This window comes from Quercus lobata, chromosome 10, assembly GCF_001633185.2.
Source record: "Quercus lobata isolate SW786 chromosome 10, ValleyOak3.0 Primary Assembly, whole genome shotgun sequence".
NCBI lineage: Eukaryota > Viridiplantae > Streptophyta > Magnoliopsida > Fagales > Fagaceae > Quercus > Quercus lobata.
In genome coordinates, this window is record NC_044913.1 from 63,772,462 (window position 1) to 63,794,196 (window position 21,735).

General features: G+C 32.4%; 1 protein-coding gene across 1 annotated transcript; it reads left to right on the forward strand.

Annotated features, from left to right (window-relative positions):
• Positions 1-2,819: 2,819 nt before the first annotated feature.
• LOC115965210 (probably inactive leucine-rich repeat receptor-like protein kinase At5g48380) lies at positions 2,820-8,422 on the forward strand. Its single transcript, XM_031084386.1, has 3 exons — positions 2,820-3,233; positions 3,471-3,820; positions 7,316-8,422. The coding sequence occupies exons 1-3, from the start codon at positions 2,885-2,887 to the stop codon at positions 8,300-8,302; spliced, it is 1,686 nt and encodes a 561-aa protein (XP_030940246.1). The 5' UTR covers positions 2,820-2,884; the 3' UTR covers positions 8,303-8,422.
• The last annotated feature ends 13,313 nt before the right edge of the window (positions 8,423-21,735 follow it).

Sequence of the window (21,735 nt, forward strand, 5' to 3'; positions counted from 1 at the left end):
CATGAGATGAGGATAAAAGCGTTTGGGTCATATTTGAGTCGACATGGGTAACCCTTTTAATAAACAGGCCGTATTCATGTTTAACATGCCCGTTTAACCTGTTTGGCTCATAAATTTATTAGCTTTTGTTATTATTGCTTAATTTATGATTGTAATTATATGTTTATTACAATATTTATGGTTGTAATTGTATTTTAATTTTAGATATATAGGAATTAGTAACAAGTTATTTAGGACAAGTATGATCTATTAATCAAATAGGTTATTAAACAGGTCATTGATATTGACCTTTACATAAATTGTTAATTAAATGGGTTAAACGTGTTGTGTCAGGTCGACTTATTTAATAAGCAAGTTGTGTTAGCGTTGAGGATTCTTAATAAATTTACTAAACAAGTCGGGTTTGAGTTAACTCATTCATTACTCGACATATGACACAATTCTGACCCGAACATGAATTTCCACCCTACGAAATTGTTCCGTGGAAAAACATTACGAAGACTTATAGAAACTAGTATGCATAATTTAAGGATTGTGGCCCACATTGACTCTGTAGCAGTCACTGCTTCATCTTTCTTATTTTCCTGGCCGCTGGCCGAAAGAAATGAGGCGTGTCCTTCTTTGAAAAAGCATGGAACCACCCTATTTCTGTAATTGACCCGCATTAACTCTGTAATTGACTATTCGTTAGAAGAAAATGTACGTTGTTAGCGTATGTAAGAGGCTTGTCCTTCTTTGTAGATGCAAGGAATCATGCTCTTTCTTTTAGAGCGAAGAATAAGTGGTTCACATTTGGTCCTACTCCTTTTATTTACCGATATATTGACCAGACTTTCATTCCTGCTATATCAACCAAATGAGTTGTTTTTCTTATGCGGTTTGATGCTTCTACATAAGCAAAAGATTTTACAGTCTAATTTCCTTTTATTATTCCATTTAATTCCTGTCATCTTATTCGTGTCAGTACTCATGCTGCGAAAATCTCAAACCCAAATGCTTCTTAATGCAAGAGCTCTGGTTTTGCTCCACATTCTTGTCTGCTCATTATTGCCAGGTACATTTAGACCTTTCAGGTAATGTAATTTCTAGGGGTTTGCTAAGTCAGGTTGAGTTGGGTTAAAGGATTTTTTAACCCAAATGAGTTTGTCGAGTTGATAAATTCCAACTTAACGCAACCCATTATATTTGTAGAAACCAACCAAATTTAATTCATGTGAATTGAGTTGGACTGAGTCGGTATTTAAATGTTTTATACCTTGTGAAAATTATATTTTTATTAATTATTATTTATATATATAGTAAATTATTACAATTCACATAATATATCTAAATCACATTGCAAATTTTCAGTTTCGCCAAAACTAATTCTTAAAATACCAAAAACATATCAATTTAAAAAAATAAAATAAGTGCCATAAAATAAAATTATATATATTGTGAATTTGTTTGGATCATATTAGTTGAAAACATGATTAACTTGAAATACACCCAACTTGTGTCTCAAAATAAAATTCTAACATAACCCAACCCAACCCACCAAAATAGGAAAACCAACCTAAGGTGTTGGCCATTGGGATGGTTTCATTGAGTTTGTGGGTTAGGTGCACACCCTCAATACTTTTATTGATTAAGTGAATTAGTTTTAAATCTTCTCTTTCAGTTGTTGTAGTTATTCAATTATATATATATATATATAAATATATATATATAAGTAGTCTGTCCTTTTTTCAAAAATTAATCGTGATTCTAGACTTATAAAACAAGGCGAAGAATATAAATTTTAAACTAATGAATGAAAAAGTTCTTAGTCTAATCCAACTCAATTATTACTCAACACAAGTTTGCTAAATAAAGGATAGACTACTTTTCTTATAAAAAAAAAAAGAGAAAAAGAAAAAAAAAGGACATGTAACTTATATATAAAGTAATCGTGTTTGTGTTCAACATGTCTGTTTGACCTGTTTAACTTATAAAGATATTTGCTTTTGTTATTATTATTTTGTTGTTATTGCTTAATTTTATGATTGTAATCATATGTTTATTATTATATTTATGCTTGTAATTATATTTTAATTTTAGATATATAGGAATTGGTAACAAATTATTCAGGTTAAGTATGATCTACGTATTAATCAAACAAGTTATTAAACAGATTATTTGTATTGACTTTTACATAAATTGTAAATTAAATGGGTTAAACTTATTGTGTCGGGTCATCTTAATTAATAAGCAGATCGTGTTAGAGTTGATGATTCTTAACATATTTACTAAATAAGTCGAATTCAAGTCAACCCATATCCCTAAATACTCATTACCCAACATAACACGAATTCGACCCGAACATGGAATTCCAACCTACGTAATTGTCCTGTGGAAAAACATAACGAAGACTTTTTTTTTCTTTTTTAGAGTGGACGAAGACTTATAGAAACTAGTATGCATAATTTAAGGATTGTGGCCCACATTGACTCTGTACTAGACTCACTGCTTCACCTTTCTTATTTTCCTGGCCGAAAGAAATGAGGCGTGTCCTTCTTTGAAAATGCATGGAACCACCCTATTTCTGTATTTGGCCAGCATTAACTCTGTAATTGACTATTCGTTAGAAGAAAACGTAAGTTGTTAGCGTACGTAAGAGGCTTGTCCTTCTTTGAAGATGCAAGGAATCACGCTCTTTCTTTTATAGTGAAGAATAAGTGGTTCACATTTGGTCCTACTCCTTTTGAGTACCGATATATTGAGTAGACTTTTATTCCTGCTATATTATCCAAATGAGTTGTTCTTCTTATGTGGTTTGATGCTTCTACGTAAGCAAAAGATTTTACAGTCTAATTTCCTTTTATTATTCCATCTAAATCCTGTCATCTTGTTCGTGTCAATACTCATGCTGCGAATATCTCAAACCCAAATGCTTCTTAATGCAAGAGCTCTGGTTTTGCTCCACATTCTTGTCTGCTCATTATTGCCAGGTACATTTAGCCTGAGGTCTGGTACCCTGAGTGATATCTCTTGCTTGAAATCAATTACAGATTCCTTTGAGGACCCTCTCAATAGCGTAAAATCTTCTTGGACTTTCAACAAACTTAAAGAAGGTTCTTTCTGTGGGTATGTTGGGGTCACTTGTTGGAACTCATTTAGGGTACGAGGTTTAGATCTAGCTAACAAGGGGCTCAAGGGCGAGTTCCCTAGGGGCCTTGTGAACTGCAGCGAACTATTAATGTTAGACCTTTCAGGTAATGTAATTTCAGGTTCAATCCCACAAGATATCAACCACATATTACCTTCTATAAAAATGCTCAATCTCTCAAACAATCATTTGTCCGGGGAAATCCCGTTGAGCTTCGCTAATTGCTCTAGTCTAGAGTTCCTGAAACTTGACAACAATAGGCTTGAGGGTCGAATCCCTAAGCAACTCGGCCAGCTCAGCTTGCTTATCTTTAATGTTACTAACAATTTGTTGTCAGGGCCAGTGCCAGACTTTGTCAGCAGGGATACAATCACGTCTGAGAGCTATGTAAATAATAGTGGACTTTGTGGAGGGCCTTTGGATTGCTGTAAAAATGATGGTGGATGTTCCTTTGAAGGTTCATTCAAAATTGGATTTAAACTTGGTTTTATACTGTTTTGCTCTCTTGTAATAAATACATATATTTTATGGTGCGATCCGGTGAGAATCGTGACATCATATAAGAAGAATGAAACGATGCCCACAAAGACAACAGTGTTGAACTTGGAGGAGCGTAGGAAGAACAAGGGTAAACAAGTTGATCAAATTACCCCATTGCCAACCAAGGGCCTTCATCAAGAAGAAATCATACCGGTACTTTTTCTCGCTCTCCTAAATATTTGAATAATCTTTTTTTTTTTTTTTTTGGTTATAAGATAAAATTCTACTCTAATATAATCTAAACATATATGTGTGTAAAACTCACTCTTAGAGACTTGAACCTTACCCTTGCCCCCCACACCCCACAAGCACTTATACTTGTGAAGTAACCATCACACTAAGAGTGTGCGGTGGTGAATAATTGTTAAAAAGTCTCGTAGTTGGATGACATAAGAAAGCTATCTTTTATTAAGAAAATTAGGATTTAATTAGAGGATAAATTCTCTTCCACCCTAATAGGGTATGTGTAACAAAACTACCCTTGATCAGTCAAAATTTTTGTAGTTTAGTAGCATAAGTACCCCATCATTTATTAAAAAATTAGGAATTAAATCCCAACGATAAAAAATGAAAAGAAAGAAAAGGTACTGTCATTCTTTATTCAACTGACTTGTGTTGAGTAATAATTGAATCAGAGACAAATCAATAACTCTTTGATTCTGTTGCTTAATAGAATTTTATTGTTCACTTTGTTTCCTAAAAGTCTAGAGTGATAATTTTTTCACAAGAATTTTACAATTGTTGTGGTGATGAGCTATAAATAGTAGAAAATAAAAAAAGATGTTAATGGTGGTTCCAAGAAAATCAATAACACAACTTAATTAATATGCAAGTCAACAATTGTGAAAAGGAGAATTTTCCTTTATAATCTTTTTGCAATATAAACTTATATTGTAGACACATAAAAAGCATGGTTTTTAAACTCGAACTGGATTGGACGGTTCGACTGGATTAACTGGAAATCAGATTAAAGTCCAATTTTTAAGCATGCAGAACCGTAATTGTTAGGTTGTAAAGATTTAGGATTAAATATTTAGAATTTTAACTTGTATGTGTTGGCAAACCGAGAACAAAAACATGTCTAGGATAGGTGTTAGATATTGCTCAAAGTTGTATAGGTCAAAACTCAAGATTCTACAAGCTGCAAGAAGAAGAATTAATTTTCTGTGAAGGTCGACCGATTGAAGGGCAAGGCTTGACCGACCAGGAATTGCAAAAAAATAATTTCTGCGGAATTTTTAAATAGGCTCAAGCCCACGAAAACATTTAGGGTTTCAGTCCAACACTCTTACATATAAAAGGAAAACCCTAACCACATTTTGAAGACTCTTGAAAGACTTGTGAGTTACTCATGTGAGATTTGAAAGGTTCTGTACCTTCTAACTCTACAAGCGTCTACTGAAACAAGATCTACAATCAAGTGCTAGTGGAATCTAGTTAATGCATAGATCAACAAGCCGTGATTTGAAATCTTTGAGTGAGATCTCAAAGTCACAAGCATGGGTGCTTGTGTGTTACAAATTTAAGAGAAAAGGAGTTTGTAGATTCGGAGGTTGCACTTGGTCGTGTTAGTAAGTTACTACTAGAGATAGTAATAGATTTAGGGTTAAATCTTTTACAGAAACTCTAATTCTCTATTAGTGGATTTGTTTTACCTTGAGAATAATTAGGTCAAATATTTCTCAAGTTTTTAACTTGAAACTATTAGTTTTATTGGTTTTTCTAAGTCATCATATTGAGATGTTATTTATTTTTCGCTGTATTGCATGATATGATTTACTGTTGTTTAACCTAGATCTGAATAATTAATCTAAGGAACTACTTGACTAATACATTAGGTTAAACAATATGTTTTAAGGGGTCTAAACAAACAAATAGTAATATTTAGAAAATCAATACAAATCGATTAGTGAACTCAATGTTTAAAAAATGGACATGATTAAAAAATGGACCACACTAGCCGATTCAACTAGGAACGGGGCACCAGTCTGGTCCGAAAAAATCACTCAAAATAAGTAAAACGTCGATATTGCTCACAGTAGGTATGAAACTTGGGTCCAAGACTACAAAGTGGATCAATTGTCAACTTACCAAATATCTATTTTATCACAGCAAGGTTTTCAAAAAATATAATTTTTAGCAACTCAAAAAATTGTTTTATCTTTTTTAAAATAATATAAAAAATCTAATAACACATTAAAATAATATAACCAATTTCTACCCATGTACACCCATAAAAACATTCAACCACCACAAAAAGCTCACAAACAACCATAGCTACTGACAAACACTAAAACCCACAACCATATCCAAACACCCATTTAACAAAACACCCCAAAAAATAAGAAATTCTCAGGCTTCAAATCCCTATGAATCACCCTATGCCTATGGAAAAGTTGCACAACTGAGTTCCACAAGCGACCCACAACAACAACCAACAAGAGACCCACGACAAAACCACTGCACAAACCCAGCCACACAATCGCGGTGACAAGCAACCCATGACAAAATCACCGCACAAACCTAGCCACTCTGAAAACCTACAAGACAACCACAGCGACAAGCGACCCACGACAATGATCAAACTAGCCACACCGATCGACCCAGCCAACCACAGCTCCGGACGACCCACTGCACAGATTGACCCAGCCACACCCAAACCCACCACATGAGCTACCTATTGCACCGATCGACCTATTCATGGCACCCAAACACGATGAAAATCACCGCACAAGCCTGGGCAAAGGGGAGAGAGGGCTGGGTTGGGCAGAGAGAGGTTGGAGGGAGAAAGGGTAGGAGTTGTGGTGGGTTGTCTACGTGTGAGAGTGAGATAGTAGAAACAAGGCACGCGTGTGTGGGAATAAAAAAATTGGTTTTTGCTTTAACATCCAGCTAAAGTGAGCTGCCAGAGATATCAGGTCACTGTAGTTGACACTCAAAAAATTTTAACTTTAGCTTCTTTGATGTAGCATGTGTTTTTAGTGTCTTGGTTACTAAATGACTATTTCATTTTAGCAATTTTGCTGTGAATGCTCTAACAACTATGCTATGGCTGTTGTTGATCCTCCTTGTGGAAATATAATATATAACAAGTAAACTTATAAGTATCCCATACGAATAATGAAAAAAAAAACTTTCATTATTGTTTATTTATATTATACCTAATATTGACAATCTTTTCTTATATCAACCATCTCAAAAGGGGGGAATGTATTAAAAGAATCATAATTAAAATTCTTTCAAATATATTCATAGTCTTATACTTAAAAAAATTAATTATCTTTTAATGTTTCTTATGCATTATTATTTTTATAAACTTTCTTATATAAGTTGTAAAAATTAAAAACATCAATTACAATGCATATATATATATATTTCATTATTTATATTTTAGTTAATTATTAATTAATTATGATGTAATCACGGTCTAATCTCAGTTTGATTTCAAAAAATTTGAACCTCTCCTTTTTATGTTTCTTTGAACTATCCAGATTTTAAAACTATATTAAAAAGTGGCAAATATTGTACATATTTGCAAAAAATAGTTTAAAAAAAAAAAATCAATGATCCATGAATGTTTTGACTTCTATATTCTATTGTAATTTTTGATTAATTATAATTCAAAATGGAAAATTATTTAATCTACAGGTTCCAGAGTTGGAGAGACTGGTTAGTATAATGAACATTATAGAACTTAGTGAGGCAACTGGCAATTTCAGCATAGGCAATGTCATTGGGTTTGGAAAGATCGGAATGATGTACAAGGGAGTGCTTTCAAATGGTCGGCCTTCTGCGATCAAGAGGTTACTTAATTCTCAATGTTTTGAGAAACAGTTTATTTCTGAGCTATTGGCTCTAGGTAGATTGAGACACAATAACATAGTTCCTCTTTTAGGATACTGTATAGAAGGCAAGGAAAAGCTTTTAGTGTACAAATATATATCGAATGGTAACCTTTATGATTGGCTACATGTAGCGAAAGGCAAGCATAAGATCTTGGAATGGCCTTTGAGGATAAAAATTGCTATGGGGATAGTAAGAGGCCTAGTATGGCTTCACCATAAATGCAATTTCCGAGTGGTCCATCTTAACTTGTGTTCAAACTCTATCTTACTTGATCAGAATTTTGAGCCCAAGATATCGAATTTCGGTGAGTCAATAATATCAAATTTTGGTGGGGAAATGTTCAAGAACCCAAGAGGCAATAACATTTTTATAGGCAGTGATGTTTGGGAGTTGGGGTATGTAAAAAAGGATGTCTACGACTTTGGAATTTTGCTTCTTGAGCTAATTATAGGGAAGGAATCCATTGAAATTAATAATTATGCCAACAAATCAAATGAGAATTTGGTTGATTGGATTGCTCATCTTTTGAACTCTTCTGATCTCTACAATGTGATTGATGAATCTTTGATTGGTAGAGGATTTGAAGATGAAATCTTTGAGTTACTTAGAATTGCATATACTTGTCTTCAGCTCTTTCCTAGTAAAAGGCCGACCACGCTTGAACTATACAATACAATACGTATTTTTGGGGAAAGATATTGCCTCACAAATGACTCTGAGATATTGAGACAATCTGAAATTGCCACTGCAAGTACCATTTGTGAAATTGTAGAGGTCGAAATTACATAGGCCAATTATAGCATGGCATCCAAACTCCAAAGTGTAATATTTACGTAGAGAAAATCCGTAATGAATTTGGGTTTATGTTTGTTTTCTATGGTCATCTACTGCAGTTTGTTTGTTTGTTTGTTTTTTGGGTGCTTCGTGACCTTGAAAAAATGGGGAAATAAAGTTATATTGGATCTCTATATTATAGCTAAGACATTAGTTATGTTGGGAGAGTGCAATAATAATGTACTTTCTCTTTTTATATAAAAAAAATAAAAAATAAAAAGTGAGTTTCATCTTAAGAGGGAGGAATACTCTATTATATTATGCACGTTTAATTTATATAAGCAAAAGTGAGTTAGTGAAATTGCTAAATATTTCTTTTGTTGATGCCAACCAATGTGCTGATCCACCCGCTAAGCTCGGTGCCTCTCAATATATCAACTATGTTTCTTTTGCTAACCCACCATGATAGGGAACTTGCTGGCCATCAATAATGCTGAGCTCTTTTCTAACAGTTTGATTATTATCTAATATATCATAATAATGGCTTTGTTATTACCAAAAAAAGAAAAAAAGAAAAAAAAAAAAGAGAATTTGCTACGACATTGCAAGAAAAGCACTACCTTAGTTGTAAGATTAAAAAATCTGGAAACTAGTTATTTTTAATTTGTGAGTGGTCTTCACAAAAGAAACATCCATTGCATTTCTAAAAGCATCTCCAACAAGCTCTCTAAATCCAAAATTTAGAGAGTAAACCCACAAAATGGTGCTCCAATAATCTCTCTAAATTACTGTTCATTAGCAAAAAGATTTTTTGCTAATGAACAGTCACTCTCTTGGTTTGATGACCTACTATTCATGAGCAAAACAATTAACTATAATAAAAAATTCAAACCACTAAATAAAATATTCAATTTTACTCAAGTGCAAACATCTCAACCATTCCAAAATTCTCTCTCTCTCTCTCTCTCTCTCTCTCTCTCTCTCTCTCTCAATCAAAATACAAACTCAAATTTTCCGTCTTAAAACTAATCAAATCAGAACCAAAAAAAAAAACAACAACAACAACAAAGCAAATCTGACCTATCTGAGCTGTGGTGGTGAAGAGGACGAGCAGTGGTGGAGTGGACAAGGCAGCATGTGTGAAAACTGATTTAAGGCTAACTCTCTCTTGCCAATGGTCTCTGAGAGAGAGAGAGAGAGAGAGAGAGAGAGAGAGGTATGTTTGCTGGTAGAAACAAAAAATGAAAATGAAGATAGAGATAAGAAGCATACGTGTGTGGAGGAGAAAAAAGAGGAAAAAAGAAAAAGAAAAAGAAAAGAAAGAAACGTATGGATGAAAAAAAAGTATAGAGATAAGGGAAAAATAAAATAAAGAATAAATAATTAAAATTGAGAAATGCTATCACAATATTTTTACAATACTTTCACAATAAATTTTAAGTGGTAGGATATTATTAGCTAATACTGGTAGAAAAAAAAATTAGAAAGAGAAAAAAATAATTTTGATAGTATGTTCAAATTAAAATCAGTATCAACTTATCACAAATGACTTTTTATGAAAGTATTGTAAAAATATTATGAATGTAGCTTTTAGGAATGAATGAAGGGAAATTGAAAGGAGAATAAAGAGATATTAAAGAAAGAATGAAGAAATAATATTTAAATGGAATAGAGAAATGATAGAAAGTCTGTCAGAAAATGTATTTGAAAAAGTAAAATGTAATGTTCATTCTTTAAATAGTATAAAAATTTCAAAAGCCTGCTTGAGATGCTCTAAGTTTCTAAAAATAAAGAAATAAAAGTTAAAATCTTTATGGCCATTTTTTATAATAATAAATAAATAAAAGTTAACAACTTTATGAGTTGGGCTCGAACATATTTTGTTACATATGTGTTGGGCTCCACGCAATGCCGAGAAATTTGAGTCCATACTGATCTTTTTGTTAGACTCGGGCTTCATTTCTTTGTAACTATAAAAATATATAGTTATTTATTTATCTGTTTTTGTTTGGGCTGATGTCAAATCTATACAAGGCTAACCATCTAATAAGTAGCACAAAAAAATGCTCCAACAGTGAACACAAAAATAGAGGCTTCGCCCTATCAAAAAAAAGAAAAAAGAAAAGAAAAAAAAAGTAGCCATTCAAAGATTGCATCTCACATTCACAAAGAAAAATAAAGATTATGACCCGCATTAACTCTGTAATTGACCCGCAGCTCTGAACAAGGCTGGAACCCAAACAGAAATAAGAAGTTCAGTCTTTTCAAACTTTGCTCCATCAAAGTCCCTTCTAAGTTCTAAATTCTCTTTGCATGGATTCATCCTCAACCTCTCTCTATCTCTGTACATTTACTTAATTGCTACAGATTTTTTCATTTCCAGCAAAAGTCACAGCTAGGGTGGCAATTTTTATCTAAAACCCATGAACCCACCCATATCCACTTAATTTAAGTGAGTCTTGACCCAACCCAATTAAGCATTTGGGTTAAATGGGTAAAGACCCATTTGGGTGTTTAATTAAATGAGTTTTAATGGGTAAACCATTGGAAATCCAATGGTACCCATCTTTTTTAAAAATATATTAAAAAAATTTATTCTGAAATGTCTAATCCCTCTCACCCTTTCTCATATCGAGGCCTCCATGGCCGAAATTTGCTGCTGCTCACCATTGACCAGTTCTCTTCAACCGATTTTGTCTCTTGTGCCAGCAGTTGATATACAAAATTCGATGTTGGTAACCATTTTTTTTTTTTTTAATTCAATTTTATATAATTTGAATTTCAAGTTTGTGTGTGTCTATGTTTTGTTTGGTTGCTTAGAAAAATTGAAGGAAAAGAGAGAAATGAGAGCTAATTTGTTAGTTTGAATTAAAGGTGAAATTTAGTTTTTCCTGTAAATTTAGTTGATTTTCTTTTCTTGATTTATTGGGTTTTTCTTTTTATTGATGGATACTAAACTAGTTGCTCCTAAATTGGTTTTCTGTTCAATGGATTACAGATTATCATTTTTTTCTTTTTGTTTTTGATTTGGTGAGTTGGGTTTTAGTTGGTCTTGATTTTAATTCATGAGATTTTATTTGTTATTTGTTTAAAATTGTTTTATTTGGTATTTTGAGTTAAATGTGTTAGGTGGGTAATGGATATTTAATTTTTATTTAGCTGGATAGAAAATAGTTAATACCCAACTCATTTATGGCCTAACCCAAAACTACTCAACACGCCCAATTGCCGTCACCTAGTCACAACTAATCAATCCTACTAATTTGATTCTCCTCATAGCCACGTTCCTAAACCCATCATTACCTCTGATACCCAAACCCATGCTCACATCCATACCCATACAAATCCCAGACCCAACTCCAATTTTCTTTTATAACCTGATCAGATTGCTTCTCACTTCCTTCTTAATCATCTCCAATTAACTCCACACTCAATGGCACCAATCCTATACTCCGACCTTCTTTCCCATTCCCGTTCTCCTTCTCCGGCCTCAAATTTAAAGTATTCGTGACTTATGAAATCATGTTCGATACCTAGCACAATTCCATACCTAGTAAAGATAGTGTCAACAATGTTAGAGGTTCATTCATTGTTGACGATGTCATTTCAATCAGAGGCACAAAATCCTATTGTCCTTGAGGGAGAACAAGGAAGTTAGAGATTTTAGAATTTTTCCAAACTTGATCTCATGTGTGACCATGTTAATTTTATTATTATTTTTTTTAATTTGATCTGGTGGTACCGTTGGTTGTTGATGTGGCATGCAAAATAATTGTTTGCGGAGGGAAAATAGAAATATTTAGAGAAAATGAGATAGAATTTTGGTTGTTTCTAATGAAACAATTGATACGTAATAAAAACGAAAGATAACAAAGAGATAAAGTTTGGATTTGATAGAGGAAACCTTGACCTCTGTGAACTTTTGGATTTGATTGAGGAAATTCTGATCTCTGGAAACTAATTAGGATCCAATTTGATTAAACTTCTTAGATATCTTTATTCAATAAAACTTGGCTAGTTTTATACCAGTTGTTACAACTTAACAATCGAAAAATAAGGAGGACTCCACAACTTTTACAATCGAAAAACAAGGAATTGCACACAATGTGAGCTACGATGACTCAACTACCCAACCTATTAGGAATCTAACAACTGAAAACGAACTCCTACGTTACAATAAATAAAAGATAATAACAACAATACCAAATAATAACATTAATAAAACAATAGTAAATAAACTAAATTACTAATGAAACCTACTATTTCTCACATCACTTAATTGTTGGCTCCTATTATTTCTCATCATCCCAACTTTTCTAGTGTTGCCAGTATGGACACCAACTACAAAAACACACATTCCCTTTATAGAAAACCACACTCCTACAATTAGTCTAATGGACCCATAATTCCAAATAGTATCATTGTAACTATAATAATATATAGGTATTTATTTATCTGTTTTTGTTTGGGCTGATGTCAAATCTATACAAGGCTAACCATCCAATAATTAAGTAACACAAAAAATGCTCTAACACTTTACACAAAAATAGAGGCTTCGCCCAAGAAACATGACTATTCTATCAGTGGAAAAAGATAACAAATCTAGATGTAGAAACAAGTAGCCATTGAAAGATTGTGGCTCGCATTCATCAAAGAAAAATAAAGATTACGACCCGCATTAACTCTGTAATTGACTATTCGTTAGAAGAAAACGTTGTTAGCGTAAGTAAGACGCTTGTCCTTCTTGGAAGATGCAAGGAAACTGTTGAGGCATTGGAGTAGGCACAATTTGTTGAAATATTGTTTTATTTCTTTGGTGGTGGATGTTGTGCTTTCTTTTATTTTTACCGGATTTTTTATTGCACTTCCAAGTTTTAGGCTGAGGGTTTGATGGGCGAAATCTTTCAAGTTCCTCAGAATTGCATGTACTTGTCTTAACCTCTCTATTGGTCAAATACCAACAATGCTTGAATTATACAATGCAATCAGTATTTTGGGGAAGAGATATGGCGACACAAATTAATTACATTGAGACACTGAGGAAATCTGAAATTGCTACTGCAAGTAACTCAAGTTAAAGTCTCTGGTGATTAAATAAGAGATCTGAAGTTCAATCCTTGTTTAATCCAAAAATTAATTGGTGTCTTGGTCTAATAATAAAAAGCTATTATCAAGGGCAAACACCATAGGTTAAAACTCTAAAAAAAAATAAAAAAAATAAAAAAGTACCTCAAATAACATTGTTGAGGTTGAAATTATTGCATCGAGAAAAAGATTTAACATATTTGCTGCGGTCTGGACGTTGTTAATTTGGGCTACCATTGCTTGCTGTAATCTTTTTTTTTTTTTTTTGGTAAAAAATGAAATAACAAAGTTGTATTGAATCTCTATATACTGGCAAATAGAAGATCATACTTTTTCTAATGTATATCTGTAGTCTTGGTTATTGGCAATTTAACATTAATGCGTTTAATTAGAATAATTTTTCAAATTTCCAAAATAGATTTTTTTTTTTCCTTTGTTGAAATAGATACATATATCTTTATATTCTGTTGATGGACTACCTATATAGCTGCTATTTGTAAGAGTATGACCAACATCTTATGAAGAGTTACCTCTCAATTTGTACTTGTTCGTTTGCATGGGACACTGTTAAACCATTGACCATATGATTTGAAAAATTACATTATTCTGGTCTAGCAAGACATAATAACCTTGCTATAGTTGATCATTGCTGCGGACAAGGAAACAATTCCAAAAATTCAAATTGTTAAATAATCACACCAAGCTTTCTACCATGTTGAGGATGCATATTTAATTAAGAAGCATGGGGGAATCTGGGCAAATGCCCTTTTCACGCAAATTATATAGCCCTCTGCCTCCTTTCCTAAACTAATTAGGGAAATGCCCCTAACTCTATTTTCTCAAAATCGAGTTTCAATGTAAAACTTGATTTGTAGAAAATTGAGTATGGGGTGATCAAACTTAAAAAAAAAAAAAAAAAAAAAAAAAAAAAAAAAAAAAAAAAAGAAGAAGTATGGAACTCTTCATAAAAAACGCCACTATAGGCCTTCATGAAACTTAGCTATAGGTAAAACTTAAGGGGAAAAAAAAATTGCATGGAAGTCGAGTTCCATAAAAAATGCCACTATAGGTATTTAAAATGCCACTATGAGGCTCCCTAATGGAGTGATCAAACTTAAGAAAAAAAACTTACATGATAAAACGTCACTATAGGGCTTTAAAATGCCACTATAGGGCTCCCTATGGAGCGATCAGACTTAAGAAAAAAGAACTTGAATGTTAAAACGCCACCATAGGGTTTTAAAACGCCACTATAAGGCTTCAAAACACAACTATAGGGCTCCCTATGGAGTGATCAAACTTAAGGAAAAAAATTTGCATGTTTTAAAACGCCACTATAGGGCTTTAAAAAATTGCATGGAACTCGAGTTCATGGAGCTTGAGTTCCAACATTTTTTTTAAAAAAAAATAAATTTTCAGTTTGTTATAACTCGATTGTCCAAAAATTGAGTTTGAAGTTGAAACTCGATTTTTAAAAAATCGAGTTACAAAAGAGGGGCATTTTCCTAATTAGTTTGGGAAATGGGGCAAAAGGCTATATAATTTGCGCGAAAAGGGCATTGGCCCATTTTGCCCAAGAAGCATGTTGCTATAGTAGTTAATGAAAACTAATTTTCTTGGCTGACTTTGTCTGGTTAATCTCAACTTAATTGATCAATGGATTATGTGAGGGATTTCACAATTTGCTACAATACCGATGAGCTTGGTCTGCGATCGAATGTTATAAAAGATTTGTGCGCTCTCATCATTCACCAATTGGTCGTTGGATGGATCGGTAAGGCACACGGTCTGACAGATTTAATTAGCAAATACGATTTTGGGATCATTAAAACCGGATGACTCTACAATTTTTTCAAGATATATATTTTTTTCTTTTTCTTTATTAGAGTTTTTTATAGCATCATTACCATTATTGTAAGGTCAGTCCTAAACTTTATAAATAAAGGAAAAGGGTCATTTGGATCTATTTTGTGATCAAAGCATAGTTGGCAATCATGCTCTTAAATTCCTCATTTGATACCTAATGTAAATTATTATTTTAATAGTATTGAATGTCAAAATTGGCCGAGATTTCTTTTTCATGCATTTCTCATTCCTTGCACTTTCAATTGGTAAAGTTTTTAATAGTTGAATAAGAGATCTGAGTTTAATCCCCACCTACACCAAAAACTGATTGATATCTTGGTCTGATGATCAAGAGCTATTATCAGTAGATTAAAACTCTCTTAAAAAAAAAAAATCCCAATGATTTTACTTGCAAATGTTAATTGGGTAAATATTGGAAAAAGGATTTGAATGTTCAACCTAGCTTTGATTGACAATCATTTAGCTAGGTAATAGACAAATACAAAAATAAACTATCGTAGAAATGCTAAATATCTGTATTTCAATTAAAATTCATAAATTATATGGACTAAAACATTATTTGTTATTCCTCTCTATTGTTGAGATAATTTCTTCGATAACCAAGTCTTCATTATGATTTTATAAATATCTGATTAATTTAAGTAATCGATACAAACAACTTATGACTGGTGGGTTCCAGTTAGCTCAACTGGTAAAATTTTTGATAGTTGAATAAGAGATCTGAGATTAAATCCTTGCCTACACCAAAAACCAATTAGTGTCTTGGCCTGATAATAAAGAGTTATCGTCAGGAGCGAACGCCATAGGTTAAAACTCTCTCTCTCAAAAAAAAAAAAAAAAAAAAAAAGAAAGAAAAAAAAAAAACCTAGGTTCATCATCTCCTTCACATCAATGTTGTTCTTAAATTATCTATATTACCTTCCACTCACCAAACCTTACATTTATGTCAAACTGGAGTACTAATTAATTGTTATGTTTAATGGAATAAATACATTATTATCATGAATTAATTATTTTTGTAAAGTAATTTTTAATATATCATGCATTATTATTTAATGTTCTATGCCACATTGTTAATTATATTCTCTTTAGGAAAAATCATTAAATTCTCATTAATTAGTGAATTCGGTAAAAAATTTATCAACTAAGTTTCAAGAATTTAGAATTATACTTTAACTTTTGCTCAAAGTTAAGTAAATCTAAATTAGTTAATTTTTTATTTTTTTATTTTTATTTTTTTATGAAAGTTAAAATTACACTCTATTTCAAAGAATTTCAGGAATTTCAAAATAAAATTTAAAATTAGTTTTAATTAGTTTGATCATCTGTCATAAATTTGTATGTAAATGTAATAAAATTTACGTGATATATATCATCATTATACCAAGTAGCTTAATATATATTTGCATTTTGATAACTTAGGGTATATAATTCACACTATAATTATTTGGTAGTTTAGTTATATCTATATAGTAATTAAAAGCCGAAATGTTTGACTTTTCGTTGACCACTCCTCATTCTGCCATGTGGTTACATAAATTGCTGACACGTTCACTTTAAAACACTAAACAATTGCATCTTTTCAGTGGTTTACTTATTTAGTTTCAGTGGGTAACTACTTATTATTGTTTATATACGTTGTTTACTTTTTGTTTTCTTCTTTCCGTTTTTCCGTTTTCTATTTCTTTTCCTTCTGCAAGAACAAACCCAGCGAAGCTTGTGGACAAAAAACAGAGTACCCTTGACGCTACTGCTATTGGTAATTCTTTTCTTCACAATCATGCTATTGTTTTTTGTTTTTAATTTTTAATTTTTATAATAAAAAACATTTATAACTAAGGCATTGAAATATTTTGTGCACACCATGTGTTTGAGAAAATGCCTTGCTTACTCTTGCATTAGTTTGTAGCCACTCTATGGTTTGTGCATCTTGGTGTTAATTGCTACTGGTTATTGACTACTTTTTGTTATGTATCAATCATAAGTTATGATGATATGAAAAATATTTTGTTAGTACTCAACGACCGGAAAAAAATATGTTTGTCCAAGTCATTTCTGTCTATATTAAACAATGAAGACACTCTTAGATGTCAGTTTTGCTAAATAGCCAATGTACTTAATTAGTAGATTTGATTTCAATTGCCAGATTTTCAATTGATATAGAAATAATGGAAGGATGGTTTGTTGTTCTTTTCAAAAAAATTTTATAATAAAAGCCTTATGGTCATTTGTCAACGTTACTTTCAACTTTCAGGCATTCAAATTTAGATAGGTGCTTGGTAGAACTTTGTTTCTAAGGTATTTAATTCATTGCATTGAACAATCTTTTTTCTTCTTTTCTTTTTTCAAATAATGCAGTAGCCTGGTATTCATACTGATATTTTCAATGCTTCATTCTTTGCTCTCTTTTTATTTTGAAAAAGTTTTTCCCAGGCTGAATGAGTTGTCTACTCTATTAACATTACAACTAAGACATTATATAGCACTTACATCCATTCAAACGCCTACGTAAAGCTTTACATGAATCATTCCTCTTTTTTCCTTGCTTTAGCCTCTTTTTCTATTTGCTAAGATAGAATAAATTTGTGGTTTGGTAACAATACTTGCAGCATACAATGAGAATTACTATAGTTCACAATGAGAATACATAGCTGATCTTACAAAATAGGTGACGAAGGAATAGTTGGTGTTCTTTGTATATTTAAATTCAAATGGTGTTTGCCATAAAGGAGTGTATACTTTACTACTAATACATGTATTGCACTATTTGTCTGATATTATGATTCAGTGCAAATCACAAACCCCATATAGCTATAGGTATTATGACAATGTACAACAATGAAGATGACAATGGGAGAGATATTTTCCAAAGATTATATTGAAATTTTATTGTTTAATAGATTGTGCTGATTTTTTTTCAACCCAATTCTTTTTAAGTAAATAATTATATTAGAGGGTACTTCTATTAGAGGCTACTTGTGTCTGTTTTGTATTCTATATTTGATTGAATTGTAGTTTAGATGAGTCTTTGGATTTGGAACAGCATATGGAGTTCATATATAACCCATTTTGGTCCTTAATTGTATTGTGGAAAAATTTATTGCAGAGAGATAAATTGAGTCAAAATAATTATGCTGCTATTACAATTCTTATCATTCTTTTCAATTAGAGTATGAAATTGAAAATTTGAAATTTTTTTGCCTGTTTGTTGTTGGTGCTTCTAACTACTAGAAAATTTCATTTATTGTTGTTTTTGTTATCAACCTGTTCTATTGCCAAGCTTACAAAAAAAACACTTTAAAGCTATTTTGTATTCTATACTTTAATGTTTCATCTTTATACAAAATAGTTTTCCCGTGCATCGCATGGGTTAGCGACGAGTTTATATTAAAGGGAATAGTAATTTCTTATGAATATCTTTTCTGTAAAATGAGGAATAATTATTCCTCTCTAATAGCCAATAGGGTTATAATAGTTATTCCTTAGTAGGTGTAATAATTTCTAAAATTTAATATATTTCCAAATAAACAAACTTTTCATATGCATATAACAATGATGAAAATAAAAAATCATCAAAAAATAACTAATCTCACTCCCAAATTTTATAAAGATTATTTCTTATCAAATATAATTGTATGAGAAACTTTTTACATAAAATGCATCTTAAGTTTTATTCTAATGTTACAAATACACAATCAAATTTATGAATAAGTTTAGTTTTTTCATTACAACACATTCTATTCCTAGTAATAAAGATTATTATTCTTATCATAATCCTCAGACAGTGTACCAAAAGTGCCCTAAAAGTATATATATATATATATATATATATAGTGTTGGGTTCAAGTAGCAAGTAGCACCTAGTGTAACGCTAAGCAACATTCCACCACCCAATAACTTGTTATAAAATTCATATTTTGAAAATCGACAATTGAATTATATACTTTATATGTTCTTAACATTCATATCAATTTTTATATCAATTACCATCCGATTTATAAACTCATATTTTATGCATTATTTTTGTAAAGTTGTAATTTACAACTATTTTAAGTTGACTTTAGTTCCGTGCCAAATTTGATTGTAATTTCTTCAATCACATTTCCCTGTATGTATATGGATTTTTAATTGTAAGGGATGAGTGTGAGAGAGTGTGAAGACTCAAGCTTAAAAGGATGAACAAGTGGATGTCTCGAGTGTCTTGCGAGAAGCCTACCCGCGAAAGAGCCACATGTATAGCACATGACTGGAAGGTGAAGAGTCATGCTAGCCTGGTGGTTTTCGCAAGTGTCTCGCGGGTAAGACCAACCCGTGAAGTATTCACAAAACATTTTGTTTGGCAAAAAGTTGTGTTTTGCTTTACTAAGTCTTTATCCACACTATATATGCCCTCATTACCCACAAATAGTAAGGAATGTTTTTCAGAGAGAAAACCATAGAAAATACATTTAAGAGTTAGATATTATTATACCCACAATTATCTACACATTTCCTTGTGGTTTTCCTCAACTCCTACCTCTCTATCTCTATATCCTTGAGAAGTTGATAGCCTAAACACTTACCACACTCATTCTGAGTGTCAAGTGAGATTTTGGTACTGTTGGGAAGCATTGGTAGGAACCACTTATTGGCAGATGCAATCGAGCTGAATTGCGGGATCCGGAAATCTAGAGAAGACAAGGTTTCAAGAAGCCAGTTGATAACAAGAGCTTGGAGGGCTCAAGTACATGGGGTAGACTAGACTTGGAGGGTCTTTTGTTATTCATGTACTCCAACTTTATTCTCTAGTGGATGGATTTCGACTTGGAGGGTTGCAGAGATGTTTTTCGTTGAATTCTTCGGTTTCCTCTTCGATAACAAGTCTCGGTGTTATCTTGTGTTTGCATCTCTCTTCCCTACTCTTAAGCTTTCCTTTTATTGTTGATTAATGTATGAATATGGCTTAGGGTAGTGATAACGGTTGTTTGCACTTCTTTACTCTTGTTCCACACTTATTATAAGTTAGAGTAAAAGCTATCTAGCCGTTATTCTAATTTGGGGGTCTAAACAAGCACTTGTGTATTTACACAAATCTGACCTTTCAGTTGGTATCAAAGCGGGTACACTTATTGGATTTCATTATCCTAGTGTGATCCTAGACCCCTTGTCTTGGCCAACATGAAGTGTAATTCATGTGTTTGTGATAATGACTTTATGATCATCTTTGGAGATTGTCCTAGCAATGAGCTTCTAGAGTGATTCAAGTCTAAGAAACATGCTAGAATTTTTGTTCACATGCTTAAATGTTTAGAGCATAGAAATCATGAGCTTCGTAATAGCTTGTGTGAGTCTAATTCCCTAATTACAAAATATAAGAGAAGGAATAGACATTTGTGTGATAAAATTGATGGTTTGAAAAGAAAGATTCACTCAACCATGAATAGTGTAAAGGAAGATGAGACTTGCTTTGATGGTCAAGAATGTTTGTCTCATGCTTATCTTTTTGTTCATACTGCATTGAAAGTGTTTAATTCATGTTTGTGGTATCTTGACAGTGGTTGTTCAAGGCATTTGACCGAAGATAAATCACTCTTTAAAAGTCTTAAGGAGAAGGAGGATGGTTATGTGACTTTTGTAGATGGTAGCCACTCACAAGTCCTCAGAAAGGGAACTATTGATATTCCGGGACTTCCTTTGTTGATTGATGTACTTTATATCAAAGGGCTGAAAGCAAACTAGCTGAGTATCACCCAAATATGTGATGAAGACTTTCTAGTTCAATTTTCAAAGAAAGGATGTCTAATTCTCAGTGAGGAAGGTGTGCAAGTCTTGAAGGGACTTAGGAACACTGACAATTGCTATGGCGTAGTTCCTAAGCCAAATGTATCATGTCAGAGTGCACAAGTAAATCTGTTGGAGTTATGGAACCAACGCTTTGGACATGCAAATTACAAGTAAGTGGCAAAAGTTTCAAAACTTGAAGCCCTGATTGGATTGCTGAAATTTGGAAAGATCGAGAAAAATGTTTGTGGTCCATGTTAATTGGGAAAACAAACCAAAGCATCCCATCCCAAAGTAAATGTTGTTGCTACATCTCGTCCATTGGAGTTGCTCTATGTGGATCTAATGGGTCCAATGAGAACAGAAATCATGGGTGAGAAAAGATACATCATGGTTATGGTTGATGATTTCTTAAGGTACTCTTGGGTGGAGGCATGCAACAAGATGGAAAGATTATGCAAAAAGCTCCAAAATGAAAAGGGAGTTCCCATAGTCAAAATCAGGAGTGATCATGGGAAGGAGCTTGAGAATGCCAAATTTGAAGAATTTTGCAATGAATATGGTATCAAAAAGGAATTCTCAGCCCCAAAGACTCCACAACAAAATGGAATTATTGAAAGGAAGAATCAGGTGATTCAAGAGATGGCGAGAGTGATGCTTCTTAACAAAGATATTCCACAGAAATTTAGGGTTGAAGCGGTGAACACATCATGCCACATTGGGAATTGGATTTTCTT